This window comes from Perca flavescens, chromosome 16 (genome assembly GCF_004354835.1).
Source record: "Perca flavescens isolate YP-PL-M2 chromosome 16, PFLA_1.0, whole genome shotgun sequence".
Classification (NCBI taxonomy): domain Eukaryota; kingdom Metazoa; phylum Chordata; class Actinopteri; order Perciformes; family Percidae; genus Perca; species Perca flavescens.
The window spans coordinates 25,057,225-25,074,753 of NC_041346.1; the positions used below are offsets into that span (position 1 = coordinate 25,057,225).

At 40.1% G+C, this 17,529-nt stretch overlaps 1 protein-coding gene across 4 annotated transcripts in view; it reads right to left on the reverse strand.

The window, feature by feature from the left end:
• Window positions 1-1,728: 1,728 nt before the first annotated feature.
• Window positions 1,729-17,529, reverse strand: part of tnpo1 (transportin 1) — a 30,220-nt gene continuing 14,419 nt past the window's right edge. For 3 of the 4 annotated variants that reach the window (XM_028602202.1, XM_028602200.1, XM_028602201.1), the window contains 18 exons: window positions 16,637-16,759; window positions 15,893-16,011; window positions 15,433-15,493; window positions 14,432-14,603; window positions 14,078-14,230; window positions 13,748-13,973; window positions 12,396-12,567; window positions 12,027-12,113; window positions 11,779-11,886; window positions 10,385-10,543; window positions 9,306-9,393; window positions 9,116-9,214; window positions 8,880-8,975; window positions 6,996-7,071; window positions 5,921-6,020; window positions 5,749-5,823; window positions 4,511-4,650; window positions 1,729-4,361 (listed from right to left, as the gene is read on the reverse strand). In XM_028602202.1, coding sequence (XP_028458003.1) covers window positions 4,543-4,650; window positions 5,749-5,823; window positions 5,921-6,020; window positions 6,996-7,071; window positions 8,880-8,975; window positions 9,116-9,214; window positions 9,306-9,393; window positions 10,385-10,543; window positions 11,779-11,886; window positions 12,027-12,113; window positions 12,396-12,567; window positions 13,748-13,973; window positions 14,078-14,230; window positions 14,432-14,603; window positions 15,433-15,493; window positions 15,893-16,011; window positions 16,637-16,759 — 2,022 coding nt within the window. In that variant the 3' untranslated portion in view covers window positions 1,729-4,361; window positions 4,511-4,542. Of the gene's footprint in view, window positions 4,651-5,748; window positions 5,824-5,920; window positions 6,021-6,995; window positions 7,072-8,879; window positions 8,976-9,115; window positions 9,215-9,305; window positions 9,394-10,384; window positions 10,544-11,778; window positions 11,887-12,026; window positions 12,114-12,395; window positions 12,568-13,747; window positions 13,974-14,077; window positions 14,231-14,431; window positions 14,604-15,432; window positions 15,494-15,892; window positions 16,012-16,636; window positions 16,760-17,529 lie in introns of all 4 variants that reach the window. The other variant, XM_028602203.1, reaches the window with a different exon arrangement.

Below are 17,529 nucleotides of genomic sequence, written 5' to 3' on the forward strand. Positions count from 1 at the left end.
TAAAGTGCTGCCTTCAAGTGATCCGCGTCAACTTCTGCACTCGTGTAGACTGAATATGTTGCAGCGGCACATTGAGGAGGATAAGCTGCGAATTAGGCGAAACATAATTACTCTTTCAATTCTTTAAAAACAGAAAACGCGAAAACAAACATACGCCGGACTACAGAAATACACACAATACCCATAATGCTAAATGAAATCATATAATATTATGTTCCAACCCAGCTGTGAACACAACTTCGCATCTATTCAGGCTTATTTTATGCAGGTGCGCATTACATTGGCCGCCAAAAAATGATAGTTTGACCGAGAGGGATCTTAGCCAAACATAGATTCATAGATAGATATAACGAGTTAAAATAGTAGCCTATAACAAGTAGCCAATCGTTTTTCTAGGTGCTATGTATATAAAGTTATTATTATTACTAGCCAAACAACTAGAATAAACTTCAGCGTGATACGATGCATTTGTGATGCTGTATTGTCATATTGGTACAGCCTCCATTACATTTGCGTATTGCATCTGCACACCTTTAATGTGACCAATCTTAAGATAAATGAGTGTGCATTTGGTGACCAGAGTTGTTCTGACAAATGTTCTAGCTTCATGCATGTATGACACCTATATATGGTGAAATTATGTAGATCTGTTGTTGAATACAGTTAAGTACAGTACAGTAAATTGCTATCTAATTGTGTTGTTTGCATGAATGATAACTGTCATCTATCTCAAGAAATATGAGGGGGAAAACACATTTTTAAATAAAGCTACCTTTATCCTGCTAAAACATATTTTATGTGGGGGAGGACTATTGCCTCAGGCTCTTCCTGCAATGGTTACAGGAAGAACTTGATACGTGATAGTGTTTAAAGACCTATGATGGAAAGTTTAATTGTAATCACACACTACACCCACATTGTGGAACCTGTATGCAAAGTCAAATGCAGCACTAAAATTAAGCTGGAACCTGAAAAACCCTCAGCAGATAAGACAGGACAAGCCACTGAGACAGCAGTTAGATACTCAACATGTGAGTTTCTACCTCCTCCATGTTTCCTTGCATGCTAATATTGTGCAGCTGCAGCAGGAAAAGTGCTCTACAAAATTAGAGAACATACAAGACAAAATGCCCAAAAATAATGTAAACAATTTATTGGAACAATGTACAGATTCAAGCAATGGTAACCAGTCACATCCACTATATCATCTTACAAATATTACAAAATTACTACAGTACAATATAGATTTTTTGCATGATCCAAAATATTTGGTGGCCCCAAAAGTATTATTTTTTTTTTCCTTAATTCAGCAGCTTATTAAAAAAAAAAATTCAAATCAGGTCTATCAAAATGATGTTTTTACTTTTATTAGCAAAAAAGATGAAGGCAGATAGTCAATCAAGTTTGAAGGCTAAATGAGAATACAGGAGTTTTTAGACATTCCTTAATATTGGTGGGTGCTTTATAAAATACACATTTTCAGTAAAGCTTCATAGAAGGTCAAACTTATATTTGCAAATTAGGTTTATAATATCTTTATGAGTTGTCAACCTACTTCTTTGCTTTTAAATTAGGTGTTACCGGTTTCTTTAGATTCAGTAAACCGTATATCTATTGCAAAACACCAACAGAACCTCAAAGTATTTGCTCTCAAGGCATTGTGTACACATTACACTAAATGTTTACCATCATCTGATAACAATCACTTTTGACAAAAAGTCCATTAAGTATGTGCAAGTTACCATTTTATTTGTCCCCCCTGCCTTGCAATTGTAATCACATTTGACAGCTAGCAGTGTTGCACACATATCAACATTAATGTCAATTAACACCCAGATACCCATTTTTAAGATGAAGTTTTACTAATCTTTAGTTGTTGAGAGGAGATGCATGAAAGCGTACACATTGGGGAAATGATAACAAATAACACTGAACACACACAACCTGAGGTTAACACATAGAAAACACGTATTCAAGTAGTGAAACACAACTACAATGTATAGCAGCAGTCAAGTCAGAAATACAGCACAGTAATGATGGGGATTGTTTTGCATGTGTTTTGTAGACCTACACACACACACACACACACACACACACACACACACACACACACACACACACACACACACACACACACACACACACACACACAGAGACACACACCCCATCAAGCCATGATTACTCCATTTTTTTTGCATGCCAAAGAGCTGGAATGTGACAGACAAAATCACTTCAAAACACAAAACGATGTGGCACATACAAGTATTTGCCTCTGTATTCCATGATGCATTATATCCCGTATTTACTGTTTGCCTCATTAATGTTAAATCTAAAGGATCAGTTATATATTTCGTATTGTGAAAGTTTATCTAAGACACTTTCACAAACTAATAACCCCATTGCATCGAGATACTTAGTTAATACATTTTAGCAGCAATACTGGATTTATGATCCGTTAACACTAAGGTCATATTCTGAAGGGTTTGCCTACATCATTATCATCATATTTCAAGCACTTGCAATTTAAATGTTAAGTGCATGTTATGTGAATCACAAAGGGTTAAAATACTGCAGTTATTACTCTGGCCAGCAGAGGAACAAAGACTGGCAGGGCGTTAAAAAAAATAAAAATAAAAAAAACTTCTTATCTCTCCAACCCATCATGGAATACATTAAGGCTATCTGTAACTTAAACACGTACACATTTTATAAAATATAACAGCGCAAAAACAACCAGAGACAATAACATTGGTGTAGTTTCACAGTATTTAAAAACTATACATCCAGCTATGGGGTAAAAGTTTAGGGAGAACACTCCAGCAAGATTTATGTGAAGTTATAAAAGTCCCAGTGTTGCAATACATAAATGGTTACCATGTACTTTTTAACCTTTAATTGAAGCTCCCATCCCTCCCGTAATCCCCTTCCCACTATATGTTGGGCTGTGAGGGGCCACCAACATGCAAGAGATGAAAGTACCCCACAAAACACAACCACCCAAAACATTATACAGTCATCCTCGAGATCATGCTTTTAGCACAAGAAGCCAAACAACCAAGAAGAAAACTTCAGCACATTGAGAAATTAACATATTTAACATTCATTTGATGGACTGCATGGTTCTGAGCGCCAGAGTCACAAAAATCACTAAGACGGGATTTGGGTCGTCGAGTTGTCTCCTACGACTTTCTCCTTCATGAGACTCTAGACAATATAAAGGATTGTAAGCATCTGAAGCTCGCTGATGAACGTCCACGTCACATTCACGCCACGAGACCAGACCGAGAGATTCCCTCCGACGTTACACCACAGCCAAGATTTTAAACATTTCCGGAATTCGGTGTGTAAACCCAGTCATGCTACGTTACAGCCGTTTGCCGTAATTCTCTGGTAGAGGAAACAAAAACAAAAAAACCCCCAAAAAAGGTACTGTAAATTGATAAATTACAAGGTCAAGGAAGAACCTTATCACAGGGCAATGACAGCTGTCAAACGCAACACACACCACTAATGTTCCACAGCTTTTCACGATGATACAAGCATGCTACCTATTCCCAGAAAAGCTGCTCTTAAAAGTGCTCTCCAGTGACATAATAAACAGAGTTTGCCCAGATAAAGAATAGAAACACTGAAAAAAAAAATGTGACAACTATATAGGTGATAACTTATTCTTGGTGATATGCAGCATTATAAAATTGTATTCTCCACAGTCGGAGCCACTATGATGCTTTCTTAGCATCAGCTGTTATTTCTTAGATTTAAGATATCCTTGTATTTAGAGAAAATACCTCTTCAAGAACCTTTAACTTAACTCAATAAAAAAAAATACTCCACTGGTAGAATTCAGTCGTTCTGAGAACTACCACATGCCTTTGACCTGGCTGACATGATAATGAATGCCTATCTGCTCTGAAGACCATTTCCTGCACCTTGCAATGTGCAAACTCTTCATCTAACCAAAATCAAAGAGCATATGCTTCACAGAGTTTTGCAAAAAAAAATAAAAAATTGAGTTCCGCTTACATTTCTTTTCAGTCGTTCGTGTAACAGAAAATATGATGTTTGGGGAATAAATGGCAAGAAAAAAAAAAGGTGATAGATTTCATTATTTCTGATTGAGATGTGATAACGTGAATTTTCCTCCCATGATAAGGTTGTTCTGCCACTCCCTTCCCCCCTTGCCCGTGCAATGGGGGCACTGAGCACTGCAGCTACCACCTCCCTCCCACCCCGTCCTTCAGGTCAGGGAGGGGTCCGCACCCCCTTCCCTCCCCTCAGCAGGCAGACCCTTCCCCCCAGTAAAGGGTAACATGTTCCCTGGGTAAAAGAGGTTCCCAATATTGTCTCCCATAGTATATGACCTGTGTGGAGAAAGGAGGCCTCATTAGAATGCAACACAATCCTACAGCAACATTTCTTTTGTATTTCTTTTTTTTTTTTACTGAAATCACAAGGTTTTTCAATTTTCTTTTTCAACGATAGCAAATGATATCAGAGGACGAACACCGACCCCAGTGATGAGGCACACTGCTGCGGAAACAGTTACACCCCGTAAAATGTCGCCAGCCGTTCCTTCAGTGGCATGGGGAACTGGTCTGAGAAGCGCCTCCAGTTGTCCTCTCCCACCTGGTTCTTAAACCCGTGGAGGATCTGAAATCAAACACCCGGAGAAGTTCACACCAAGTCGTAATGGAGCGCTGCCTTTTTCAAAATAGATCTTGTGCATGACAGTTATTGCCAGTGTCAAGTGTAGACACCATGCCATTCCTTCCTTTGGCCACTGGGGGGGGCAGAGTTTCAAGATTCAAGATTTTTATTTGCCATTTGGGCATACACCAAACAGTCCAGGCACATAGGAATTCCTGTGGAGGCTCTGTGAGTCAAGTAAGAAGGGCAAAGCCAACTAAAGTAGAAAAAGATTATACAAGGTACATAAATTAAAATGAAATAAGACAAAAAAAACTTAGATACTGTACAAAAGACTGCAAAAAATATAACAATTTATGAATACTGTAACAGGAGGATACAACTAAGTCCCTCCAGAAAAACGCGATTATGCGATCGCATAGTTCAATGCATAATCAGCCAAAGTCTGCATATTTATGCGGGGGGCCGCATTTTTTTTTTTTGAAATACACCGCACTTTCGCCGCGTAAATTGCCATTTTCCGCGCAAAATATGCGGTGCTTACATAATTTCACAATCCCCGCATTTTCGTTGCAAAAAAAGTATATATCTTAGCAGAAAGTTGAAAAATGTTGCGTTTACTTCACACAAGAGCAGCCATTTTCCCCTGTTGCCATGGGAACGTTATGAAGTGACGTAATTACGCGACGTGAACATCATCGAAAAGCAAGGGGCGGGGGGAATCACTTTTTTTTCTCTTTTTCATCAAACCGCAGTTTTTGCAAGTTCCCGCAATTTTTCAAGTTCTCGCAATTTCATCGCATAAAATTGCATAAATATCCCACATATTCCATCGCATTTTTTAAGAAAACGTGCCGCATAATCGAGGATTTTTGCCCGCAAGAATCACAAAAAAACTCTATATTGCACAGTAGTTCGGTGAAGTGGTGAGGATTATTGCACAGGGAGTGACTGAGTGAGCGAGTGATCATATAAATGCATCGGTCAATCTTTTATTTGTGCAGAAATTGTACTCAATTAGATCAGTAGTTTGAGTTGCGATTTAATTCAGTACATGTTTTTTGTGTTGGGGAAAAAAAAGGGAGTCTTTTCAGCTCTTACCTTGTAGAACATGTCTCTGAGGTCGTCCTTTGGGTTTACCCAGGAGGCCACTGCGTCACAGAAGAATATAAAATCCTGTTCCAGAGAAGAGAGGTGAGGCAACATTTCGACTTGCGGAGCAAACTGACAACAAAGTGACCACGCTAACCATCATCATGTCGCTGGACCTCACCTGCACTACGCCTCCCGGATTCACACTGATCATAGTGCAAATTCCTCTGAACGCAGAGTCTTTCTCCTCATTGTCTCTTATATTTCGTAGAGAGGTGCACCTGACAACAGGGACGACCAAATTTAACATCAGACATATCAAAAAAATAAAACAAAAAACTATTTTAGAAACTTGTATCAATCTACTAACAACTGCCACTATGAATGACTACTGCAAATACCTAATATGAATTCACTAACATTCTTATTTGTGAGAAATCAACAAATATAGCCTATTTCTATCCTTAATACAAATGTAATGTTTAGGTGTTTTCTTATCATCATTAAGACTTGTGGTCCTTATCAGCAGAAACATATTAGACTCTATGTATACATCCATGTGAGGAGAAAATTGTGTCTACAATGATCTGAGAGATAACCACAACAAGTCAAGCATGCACACAAAACAGATTCAAATTAAAGTTGTTTTTCGTTTGTTTTACTTTTAACAAAACTACATTGAGTTCTCATAACTTCACTATTGTCTATGAGCAGTGTGTTCAGCAAAACCCCATCTATAGCACCTTGAAAATAACATTACGTTTTAAAAAAGATTGACTAGAGAAGGTTTTGGGGTCTTTTTTTGTTGTTGTTGGGACAGGCACATGCAGCTGGGTGACTACTATATGAGAAAGGGATTTAGGAAATGCTATTTTGCATCCTTTCTCTGTTGAACCAGCAGGCATGTGACAAATCTGATCCCATGCATCTTTTAGGTTAGCGACAGTTAACAATGACAAAAAAACAACTAGAAATTAAACAAAGTAATGTATAATACATGAAGGTGCTACTAAGGCGAAAAAAAAGAAAAAGAATCACAAGTAGGACCTAAAAGAGGACAGGGTTAGTCACATGGTTGGCAATGATTACAAACTGATAAGAAGAAAAAAAAAAAAGAAAGAAAAAACAACTGAAAAGACTTCTTTTGAGAAGGAAAGTGAGGAGAGGAGAGCAACAGGGCAGAACAGGAGACAGACGAGAAGATAGGAAGAAAGCAGAGAGGAGATGAATTAAATAAAAGATTGTATAATACACACCAGGGTCTTATAAACTGCTGTAGCATGGGTGCCACCTCTTGAGGACAAACGTAACCAAGACGACCAATTGTTATTGCTAAGGTAACGCAATCACGGTTACACACCACCAAACGCCAACCAAGACATGAGCAATGAGGAGGGGAGGAGAAAAATAAAGAAAAAACAAACAACTCAGAGACATAAAATCAACAGAATCTGTGTATGAGAGTAAACAGAAGATTTCACTAGTGTTGATCATTACTGCCCCTTCAATCACGGGGGAGGAATGTAAAATATGACACTCTTAAAAAAAACATACAACACGTTTAAGGGAGAACACATTGACAACTTTGACAGGACATTCATAGAAAAAGGCAAACAATGGCATCTGCTTTCACAAATCATAGGGATCGAAAAGCTATTCAGATCTACTGGTAGTGGAACTAATTCAGATCCATTAGCTTGATTTCAAATGTTGGTCTCAATGTGTAAAGACACAGGCTTGCTAAGGTGTAGCATGGGTATGTGACTGGCCTAAACAAGAGCAGTTCACTTGGGCTTTCAGAGATTTCTCCCTTAAACTCACAAATGTTAATTTTTCATAACAAACAGAAAAGTTATTATTATTTTTTGCTCTTTTGAAAAGAAATGACAAATTACTCCAAGCCAACTACATGGAGGGAGACTAGTATCCAGCACAGCAGGTTCTTATGAGGCAGAGAGGAGGGAGGACCTAAGTTTAAGAGACACAAAACTATGCAACATTCTCATTAACAAACAGGCATTTATGAACAGTCCAATGACACATGCAGAAAGCAGATGGTATGCTCATTAGAATAAAGTTCAGTGCAGGATAAGCTGATCAGAGACAAAGTTACGACAACTGACTGCCACAGCCGCCGTTATCTGACCGTGGTGTTACGTGGCTGTCTTATTTAAATTGAGTTCATTTGGCCAATGAAGTCTTTTTGTAGCTGTTGGTTCGTGTTTTTTTTCAATTCACACATTGAAAACATGCAACAAATTTAGAAAAAAAGTTCAAACATGAATGAACTGTTAGGAAAACTCAAACTGGCGTGACACGGTTATAATGATCATGTATCCTGCATCAAACATTGGCCATTCTTAACAACATTTAACATCTATTGGCAGATATGCATCCACATTTAAAGAACAGTAAAGAAAAGCAACAAATAAACTGACAGCAAACAAACAGGAACACATCTACAGAGTCCCTAGATTTTCTTTAATTTAGGCATGTTACACTTCACCCTGGAATGCACCTTTTGGTTAAGATGGTCTCTTTGACTCATCAAGTCATAATTTCCATTATTATTATTCAATTGGTAAAAACAAGAGCACGGTGTAACCTTCTGTTTTTTTTTTAAATGCTCTAGGCTAGGTGCCCTACATTTAGTCAGTTTAGGTGTTCTCTCAATCATTTATGAGTAGTTATTGTTTAAGTGTTCCCGAAAATGTCAGTCTAACGGTTAACTATGTGAGGCTGTTGTTGTTCTGCTTCAGTATTCTACTTCACCTGATGATGCACAGTCAGTCCACATTAGTAAATTCCCAGACTGGGCACTTACATGGCTCGCTCGATCCAAGAGTCTCAACAATTTCACACCAGGGCTTGCCCACGGTATGTTTTTCTTTTATCTCCATGTACAGGCCACACTGCCAGGTTACAAATCATTAGCTGAAATAGTTTGCATACTTTGGTGAAACCAGCCAAACCTGTAAGGCCCATGGCTTGGGAAGTTGTTTTTTTGGATAGAGCTTAAAGGGCAGGACAGGCACCCTAGTGAGTGTGGTGAATCCTGGCTGAATGGACCTGAGTGTATGAGCACCTCCCTGTGTGTGGTCGACCTGGCTGGCTGGATCAGCACTGCCACCGAGTGGTACCTGTGTTCTCCAGTAGAGTCTTTGGGGTATTGGGCCTGTTAATGATCTCCACCAGCTGGTGCAGCACCATGGCAATGTACGGCTGCATTTCAGACCCTAAAGGGTGTAGGAACAGTAGAAAAGCATGGAAAGAAATCTGTTGACTGCTCACTCTGGTGACTCATCATTTTTCATAACAAAATATACGGTGTGAATGGTGACATGTAGCGGCATTTTGTTGAAATCGAGGCACTCACCCATTTGTATAGATATCTCTCCAATTGCCCATGTTGCATTGTTGCACACTGATATTAGTTCTGGGTTTAAATTAGTACCCAGTATGGGCATAAAATCAGCTGGAAGAAGGAGAAGTGAGCCAATTTAGCAACACACCAACAACTTATGGCCAAACAGTGTTTCAGAGTGACCGGCACAGAACATACGTACCGATGCATGGTTTGACGTGTTGGAAACAAGCCTTGGTTAAATCCCCAAGCAGAGCAAAAGAACTCTGACGCACTTCTGGCATTTTGTCCTGAACAGTTGAAAAGAACAACAAAGGTGAACAATACGAGTGAGATTAACAGCTTATCAGATAAGCGGGCATTCTAGTCGCTTTCTTTACCTGCATCAGTGGTGGAAGAAGTATTCAGATCCTTTACTTAAGTAAACGTACTAATACCACACTGTAAAAATACTCTGTTACAAGTAAAAGTCCTGCATTGAAAATGTTACGTAAGTAAAAGTATGTGAGTATCATCAGGAAAATGTACTTTTAAGTATTGAAAGCAAAAGTACTCAATGCAAACTGAAAACCATCAAAACAGTTCTGTGTTTAATCGGCTAATCATTTCAGCTGTACCCGCTGGCCTGTATATTGTTGGGTAGTTTAATTTATAAGAAACATTGTATTTTATAAACTGCATGTGTTTTGTGTGCAAATATATATCAACTCCTGCCCTCCGGGAGGCGCTACAGGGTCCCAGACTGCAGAAAGAACAAATATAAATGTGTTCCTCTGTCAATATCTCTGCTGAATCAACACAGGAGGGCAAAGAAGTGATAGTTCCCCTCCACTTTCACTTTCATCTATATATTTATGGCTATTTAAGACCACTCTTGCAGGGCAGGGCCCCCCTCATATTAATTAATTATCTATTTATGTTTTTATTGATGCTTCTATGTTTTTAGCTCTTTGATTTTAGGTTGTTGTGTTGTAATTGTTGGAGCTTGTATTGCAAGACAAATTTCTGTGTACACGGACAATAAAGTGCTATCTATCTATCTATCTATCTATCTATCTATCTATCTATCTATCTATCTATCTATCTATCTATCTAATTTGTAAAGTAACTAGTAACTAAAGCTGCCAGATTAATGTAGTGGAGCAACAAGTACATTATGTCTCTCATAAATGTAGCGGAGTAGAAAGTAGAAAGTGGCATGAAAAGAAAAGACTCATGTAAAAAATTTGTACTTAAGTACAGTACTTGAGTTAATGTACTTAGTAACATTGCACCACTGACCTGCATGCACTGGTACATGAGGGTGAGGATATTGCTACGAGCAACCAGCTCCTCAATGGTGCCTCCCAAACCCTCAGCCAGTCCACTGAGAAGATCCAAAGCCACGATCATGAAGTCTTTGTCAGGGGCCTCATACTGGTCTGGCTGGGACTGATAAAGCTGGAAGAAACGAGGACAAGAGTGGAATTTAATTAACATAAATAACTACTGGATAATCCAATTACAATTACTTATTACACCTTAGTTATTAAGTCAAGTTCTCTAGGTATGAAGTCAGTTAAATAATGAGCTGAAAGATCATTTAAAGTGCTCATATTATGTTTTTTGCCCTTTTCCCTTTCCTTTCCTGTGTTATATATCGTTTTGTGCATGTTATAGGTTTACAAAGTGAAAAAGCCCAAAGTCCACCCCAAAGGGACTTACCATCTCCAACAGAAAACACTGTTCACCAACTGCTCCAAACAGCTCTATTGTAGTCCAGCCTTTACTTCAGAGACAAACATGCGTCACTTTGTAACACATTTTTTATACATTTTATAACACTTTGTTATAATGCTCGCCTAGCTGCTAGCGTCACACGCCCTCATACTCTGCTTCTGACTGGCTAGTAGTGCTTATCTAGCTACTGCGCATGTGCGACTCCCAACAAAGATAGAACAGAAGTGAGATGTCTCATTCTGTAGCTAAAACAGAGAGCTCAACACACAGGGTGAAAAGAGGAGCTGCAGCAATGTGCAGTACAACAAAATGATGGTGTTTTTTGATAATTAAACCACATAAACCAATTCTGGTACGACCTCTTAATACAATTATGAACCTGAATAGGAGCATAATATGAGCACTTTAAAAGCTCCATAGAGCAATTAGAGTTGGGTGACAGTTATCTGTGGCTTTGTCACTATGAGCAAATCCTTTCATCTAACACTATTGATTTGATTCATTGTTAATACAAACATATTGATTAAAGCAGCTTTAAGTTTAGCCTGGCTGTACAGGAAGAAGGTGTAGTAGAGGTCCAGCAGCATCAAATGTGCTCGTTTTCCAATCCAATCCAAATGCATTCATAAAGCACATTTAAAAACAACAACAGTTGACCAAAGTGCTGTACAATCAGAGAGAACAAAACCTAAATAAGAACACAGTGAACACAAAAAGACAACAGTTTAACAGCAAAATGACAATAATATAGAAAGGCAACTATTGAAAAAGCCTGGGAATAAAAATATGTTTTAAGAGGGGATTTGAAAACAGGCAGTGTAGGGGCCAGCCTAATATGTAGATTAAAGGAAAATAGTAAAAGTGTAGTGACAGAGAGAGAGAGAGAGAGAGAGAGAGAGAGAGAGAGAGAGAGAGAGAGAGGTGTGCGTACACAGTTGAGGGTCCTACACACTCACCATGGCTTGAGCGAGGGTCTTCTGCACCAGGTTGACACAGCGTTGGTACACAGGCTCACAGTAGGGCAGGAAGCCACTCTGCAGGGCTGTGGCTACGGACGACAGACACTGAGGAAGGGGGGGGGGGGTAGATACAGTCAGTTGCCTGTTCACACTCGGTTATCATCACAGGAACTGGGACTGACACAACGGACTCACTATCAACTAAATGGTTTGGGGCAGGCAGTAACTTTGCATCAGAGACTCACTTCTAATAATGGGAAGAGATCTTTGTCTTCATCTTTCAGCTGGTTCCATTTCTGGATCAGTGGAGGCATCAACATCTGGATGTACTCCTAACAAATAACACAGATTAAATTAGTCTCTACACAAACACAGTATGCAACTAATGAGTGGGAAGGATAATTACAGACTTTAACGCATTCGCCCATACAATCAAACAAATCTAGGAAGCATGGGGGATTTGTTAATGCGTGTTTACAGTCTGGGCGTATCTGTGAGTACACTACTAGCACTACAAAAGTGAAATGGGGAAGAAGGAGTTAAAAGTATGTGCTAAGCAAATATTCCCATGTAAATGTGAAGTGAAACCGAGTCAATTTTTCCGTTCCGCGTACCGGTTTATTGAGATGGTGCCCCACTGAGTCTGCCAGTGTTCCTATGGCGTCGTAAAGAATCAGCAGATTTTTGTGCTGGTACTTGCTGAAAGCGAACACCAGCGTGTCCAGGATGAACGCAAGGTAGGGAACCAGCTCTGTACACGCCTCCTCCTCCAAAGTGGCAAAGGCACTAAAAAGAGGAGAGAGAAGAAAACATCATACATCAAGCAATGTGTGGCTATTACCAGTCTCAATAAAGTGCACGGTTCCTAAAGGCTCCGACACATCAACCCGACGGCTGACCGTCGGCAGGAAAGCCAGTCGGACTGATCGGTCGGCTCCCCGAGGTCCAAAAAGTGCCTCGGAACACACCGAAGCGGCGCCGTCTTGAGCCTACGTTCTGCATGTGCGCGAGACGTAATACAAAAAAAAAAAAAACGGAAATGACGAACGCGCCACGTGGGTCTGGCTTCTCCAGCTGACCAATAATGCCGGCTTGTTTGAAATACGATCTCGTGTTTTACGAAAATAGTTCAGGAAACGTGTTTCTGAAAACATTTTAAGCGAAAAATAGGCCATGCAGTTGCTTAATCTGTCTTCATTTCAGATCGACAAAGGTCACTCATCCCGCTCGCCGTTTCTGGGTTAGCACTCCACCAATCAGATTGGTCATTGAGTCCGACTGCCCGCCCTCCGACCCAGCAAGTCAGGTCGGCCAAAATGAAGACCGGCGGCCCCTCCGACGGACGACGGCACGGAACACACCGAACAGACTCGAGTCACTGACCTCGCCAGATCGGGTTGGTGTGTCAGGGCCTTAATAGGGGTGGGGGGGGAATGGAAATCGTATGTATTGTGATTTCTTTTGCGACGATTATAAAAATGTATTCTTTTCCCTAGAAATTATTTTGTATTCATTTTTTTAACCAGTGAGTCACCTAAATATTTCCTGTTTATACGATACCGCTGCTGGCGACTACATCGTATATGTTTCCAGCTAGACAGAGCGGAAGCAGAAAAAGCTGGAAATCCATGTTATGTACTTCCTTAAAAATTAAATAAATGTCAGACTGACATGCAATATGCATTCTTCTTAGAAAACAAATATATATATATATTTTTTTATAAATGTCTCATGATATATTGTCTCTAGAAGTGTTTTATTCAACTTTTGTTTTTTGTTAAAGAAGAAAAAGAAAATCACAATACTCAATACTATCAAATCGCAATACTTCCAGAATCGCAATACAAATCAAATCGGCGCCCACGCATCGTGAAAGTATCAACTCAGGACAAAAGCATATGGTCCCAGTCCTAGTTTAAAAATGATGCTGTAAAATGACATGGCTTTATCAGGACGTCTTGCTCACCTGCAGGCAGCCTCTTGCACACGCTTGTTGCTATCCAGAATACGTTTGAGCAGCTCTGTCATTAGAGGCTTCAGGTAAGTATCCGGGGGCTGGCTGACAACCCAGTGGGCATAGCGGCTGAGTGTCCAGCAGGTGATGGAACGCACCAGGGCCTTCTTGTCAGACAAACACTGCACGAGATGGGGAATGAGCTCGGGCAGGTATGGGATCATGCCCTGCATGCAGCCTGGAGACAGGGTTAAGAACAGCGTCATTTCTTCGGAGTACATATTGTGGGGAAGACCGTACTCCCTATGTTTTGTCCCCACTTCTTCCTCTTTCCCTTCTTACCTTCAGCTATAGCCCCCAGCACTAGGATACCGGACTCTTTAACTACCCACTCTGGATGGAAGAGCAGCTCTTTGAGTAGGGGCAGAATGTGCAGCAACAGATCGTCCCTGAACACGTTGGCCAACACGTCCAACGCTGCAGCTGAACACTTACCTAATGTTTGGTGAAAAGCAGTGAGACATACATACAGACATAGAAGTGTGCGGACGAACATCATACAGACATCACGAGGTACAGTACAGACACAAAGACAAGACAAAGTGATCAATACACTGTATGTTTCCCAGCTCTTAGCATAGAGAGCGGGAGAGATGAACGTTGGAGGGAGATCTAGACAGCTCCATTTAAACTCACGCAGGTTCCAATCAGAGATAGTATCATCGTCATCATCCAGTTCATCATCGTCGTCTTCGTCGTCCTCGATCCCGTCGCCCTCATGCTGCTGGGCAACTGTGCGGGAGCGATGGAAGCGCGGCCTGATGTCTTGCTCGTTGTCCGGAATGGCCTCGTCTTCCTCTATGTCCCCCTGATGCCGAATGTTCGGAGATGAAAGAAAAGTCATGTATGTTGCTGCTACATATCTCTAATTAATCGGGACATCTCTGTATGTACTCCATGTGTCTGTCTTTGAAATATCTCATGAACCGTTCATCCAATCTACTTCACACCTGGTTTCCTGGGTAACCGATGAACTTGGGGTTAGGACTTTGGAGCAGTTTGGACCGCGGCTGGATATTGGATATTAATAAACTGTGAATTAAACTAAACAACCGAACAACAAAGGTTGTGGAATTTTTTTTTGAAAAAAAGCACTGCCGCAACGCTGGCTCCTCTGTGTCTACCCTTCACAATAAAAGCCCAGCTTGAATTCACAGAGCATTTTGCTAAGAGGAAAATCAATAAAAAGGCATTTCTATCCTTAACAATATGTCTGTGTTTACTCCACATTTTAACTGTTCTGAATCTGAATCTACATCGTTTTCTGTCAGGTACATGTAGTACAATGTTTTCCTCTGAATTAGAAGTACACAGTAGGTCAGTAGTAGGCTATAGAGTGTGGTTGCTTATTAGGTGCTTTGGGGTCCTTCTGTAAGTCATTTTGGGGTAAAATGGTTCAGGAGAAAGCTACAAGCAGCAATACCACAGGCCAAGCAACCGCGCCGTTCCAAACAGGCACATTTTAAACGGGCACTGTATTAGTTATTCTTTAACAAACAAATATACAACTCAGTATACAACTCACATGTATTTGTACACCACACAGTCACCCAAACCGCTTAATTGAACTGCATGTCATCCTGGGTCATGGGGCAATTCATCCTCCTACCTACACCTATTAGGCTATATAAACTGACCTTGAGCAGGATGATGTCAATCTCAGAGTACTTCATCCCGTTGACAAGCACTGGAGTGAGCCTGGAGCAGAAGCCAAAGGAAGAAAATGATGAGAACAAAGGGCAAGGATAGGTCGGAGCCTACAAGCAATCACTCCCATGTGATTCCTGCTGTGGGCGCAGTTTAATGTGACACTGTGTGTGACTGATGTTACAGCTGAGGTCAACAGTCAGGGTTCTTAATAAGCCATCTTGAGGTGAGGAAGAGGAATATCATCCTAGTACAAGGTCTTCACTGATTTACTGGTCAAGGTTTATATATATAAATCAACAGCTCTCAATATTACCACTGGAGAGTCAGTCTGTGGATTGTATGTACATTTGTGTGTGTGTGTGTGTGTGTGTGTGTGTGTGTGTGTGTGTGTGTGTGTGTGTGTGTGTGTGTGTGTGTGTGTGTGTGTGTGTGTGTCATTATTCTTACTGGGAGAGGTGTCCACAGAGCACTTCCTTACACACAGGCTGCTCAGCCAGAGTAAGCCAGAACTCACAGGCTTCCAAGGCGACATTTTCATCTTGGTCTTGAGTCCTCTGTAGCATGTACTGAGATGAAATAATAGGGAACTTTAGTCTTCGAAACGTAATATTTCATTTAAAATAAAAAATAAAAAAGCCAATGCAACTACATCTGCAGGCGAACACAAGCACATCTGTCCACGGGGCGTCATTGGGAGCATATCGTTAAAGAATGAGAGTGGTGATATTCTATCTTTGTTAATGTCAACACATCCCATGAAAAGACAAGTATGTATGACAGCCTAGTGTTTATGGGATGGAGTCAAATTAAAGTACAGTGTCTATGTTTATCATACGGAACATCCAGTGCAACGGTGTGGCTCACTGATTTGTTTCAAATAGTTTCTGAACAACGATGGTCTAAAGGCACAGAGTAATAAGCTAGACAGACGACACTGGTTTTCATGTTTTATGGGAAAATAATAAAATATTCAAATATTGTAAATAAATATAGAAAATCACCAGACCTATTCTAGATATATATATATATATATATATATATATATATATATATATATATATATATATATATATATATATCTGTTATTAATAAGTATTTAACTAAGCCATCTTCTTCCTCTCTCACTTTCTCAGTCTTTGTCTATGAGCCCCTCTGGCAATGGGGGACTAATAACCCCCCAAACTCACTCACCTCTATGATGTTGTGCATGTGTGGCAGGAGACGGTCCAGGCGAACCTCCAGCAGCATGACTAGAGCTCTGCACACGTTCTTCCTCACTTCTGGTTCCTCATCCGTCGCCAGAGCAAACAAGTTCTACATAGGATAGGAAGGCACCAGTGTCAAATGTCTTCTTTGCACCGTGGGAAACGACAACTACTACAAACAATAATAATAATAATAATAATAATAATAATAATTGTATAGAATGTAAAATAAAAAGTGCGGCCCAGAACAAATATGACAGGGGTGGGAAAAAGTCAATACAGTATTATATCACATGACGTTTTCTTGTGACAGAATTACAATGGTACCAATCTTGGGCCAACATTTCATTGAGTGTATTTTGCTATGTTTTGTAGCAATGCAACATATATCCAAGTTTCCATATGGCATTACAGCAGTCATGTTATCTCTGTAACTGTTCTGCTATTTTGTACGTCAGCCTCTTGCCCCTTTACTACTGCTTGACATTTTAAGGACGGTACATGTTGCTATTTAAAGCGCCAAGACGCTAGGTATTTTGTTACAATGTTATATACAAATGTTACCCTGGGCATCATATTGGGCTAGCATTTTATTTCAAGTGAATGATCTCTATCTCTCCTCCCAAAGATCTAAATATAAATAGCACATTCAGCAATAAAATCAATAATTTAAGAATCGTAAAACCAATTTAAAAGGCCTGAAAAAGGACTAAATCCAACCATGACTTGAACCTGTTCACATGGGCTTTTAAAAAAAACATGAATTTAAAGGTGCAGTAGGTAAGACTTATAAAAGTCTAACTGTGTGTCAATCACTGCTCATGCACACGCATTCATTCTCCCTTGTGGGGGAGGGGCTTAGGAGACCTTTTTGGGCTT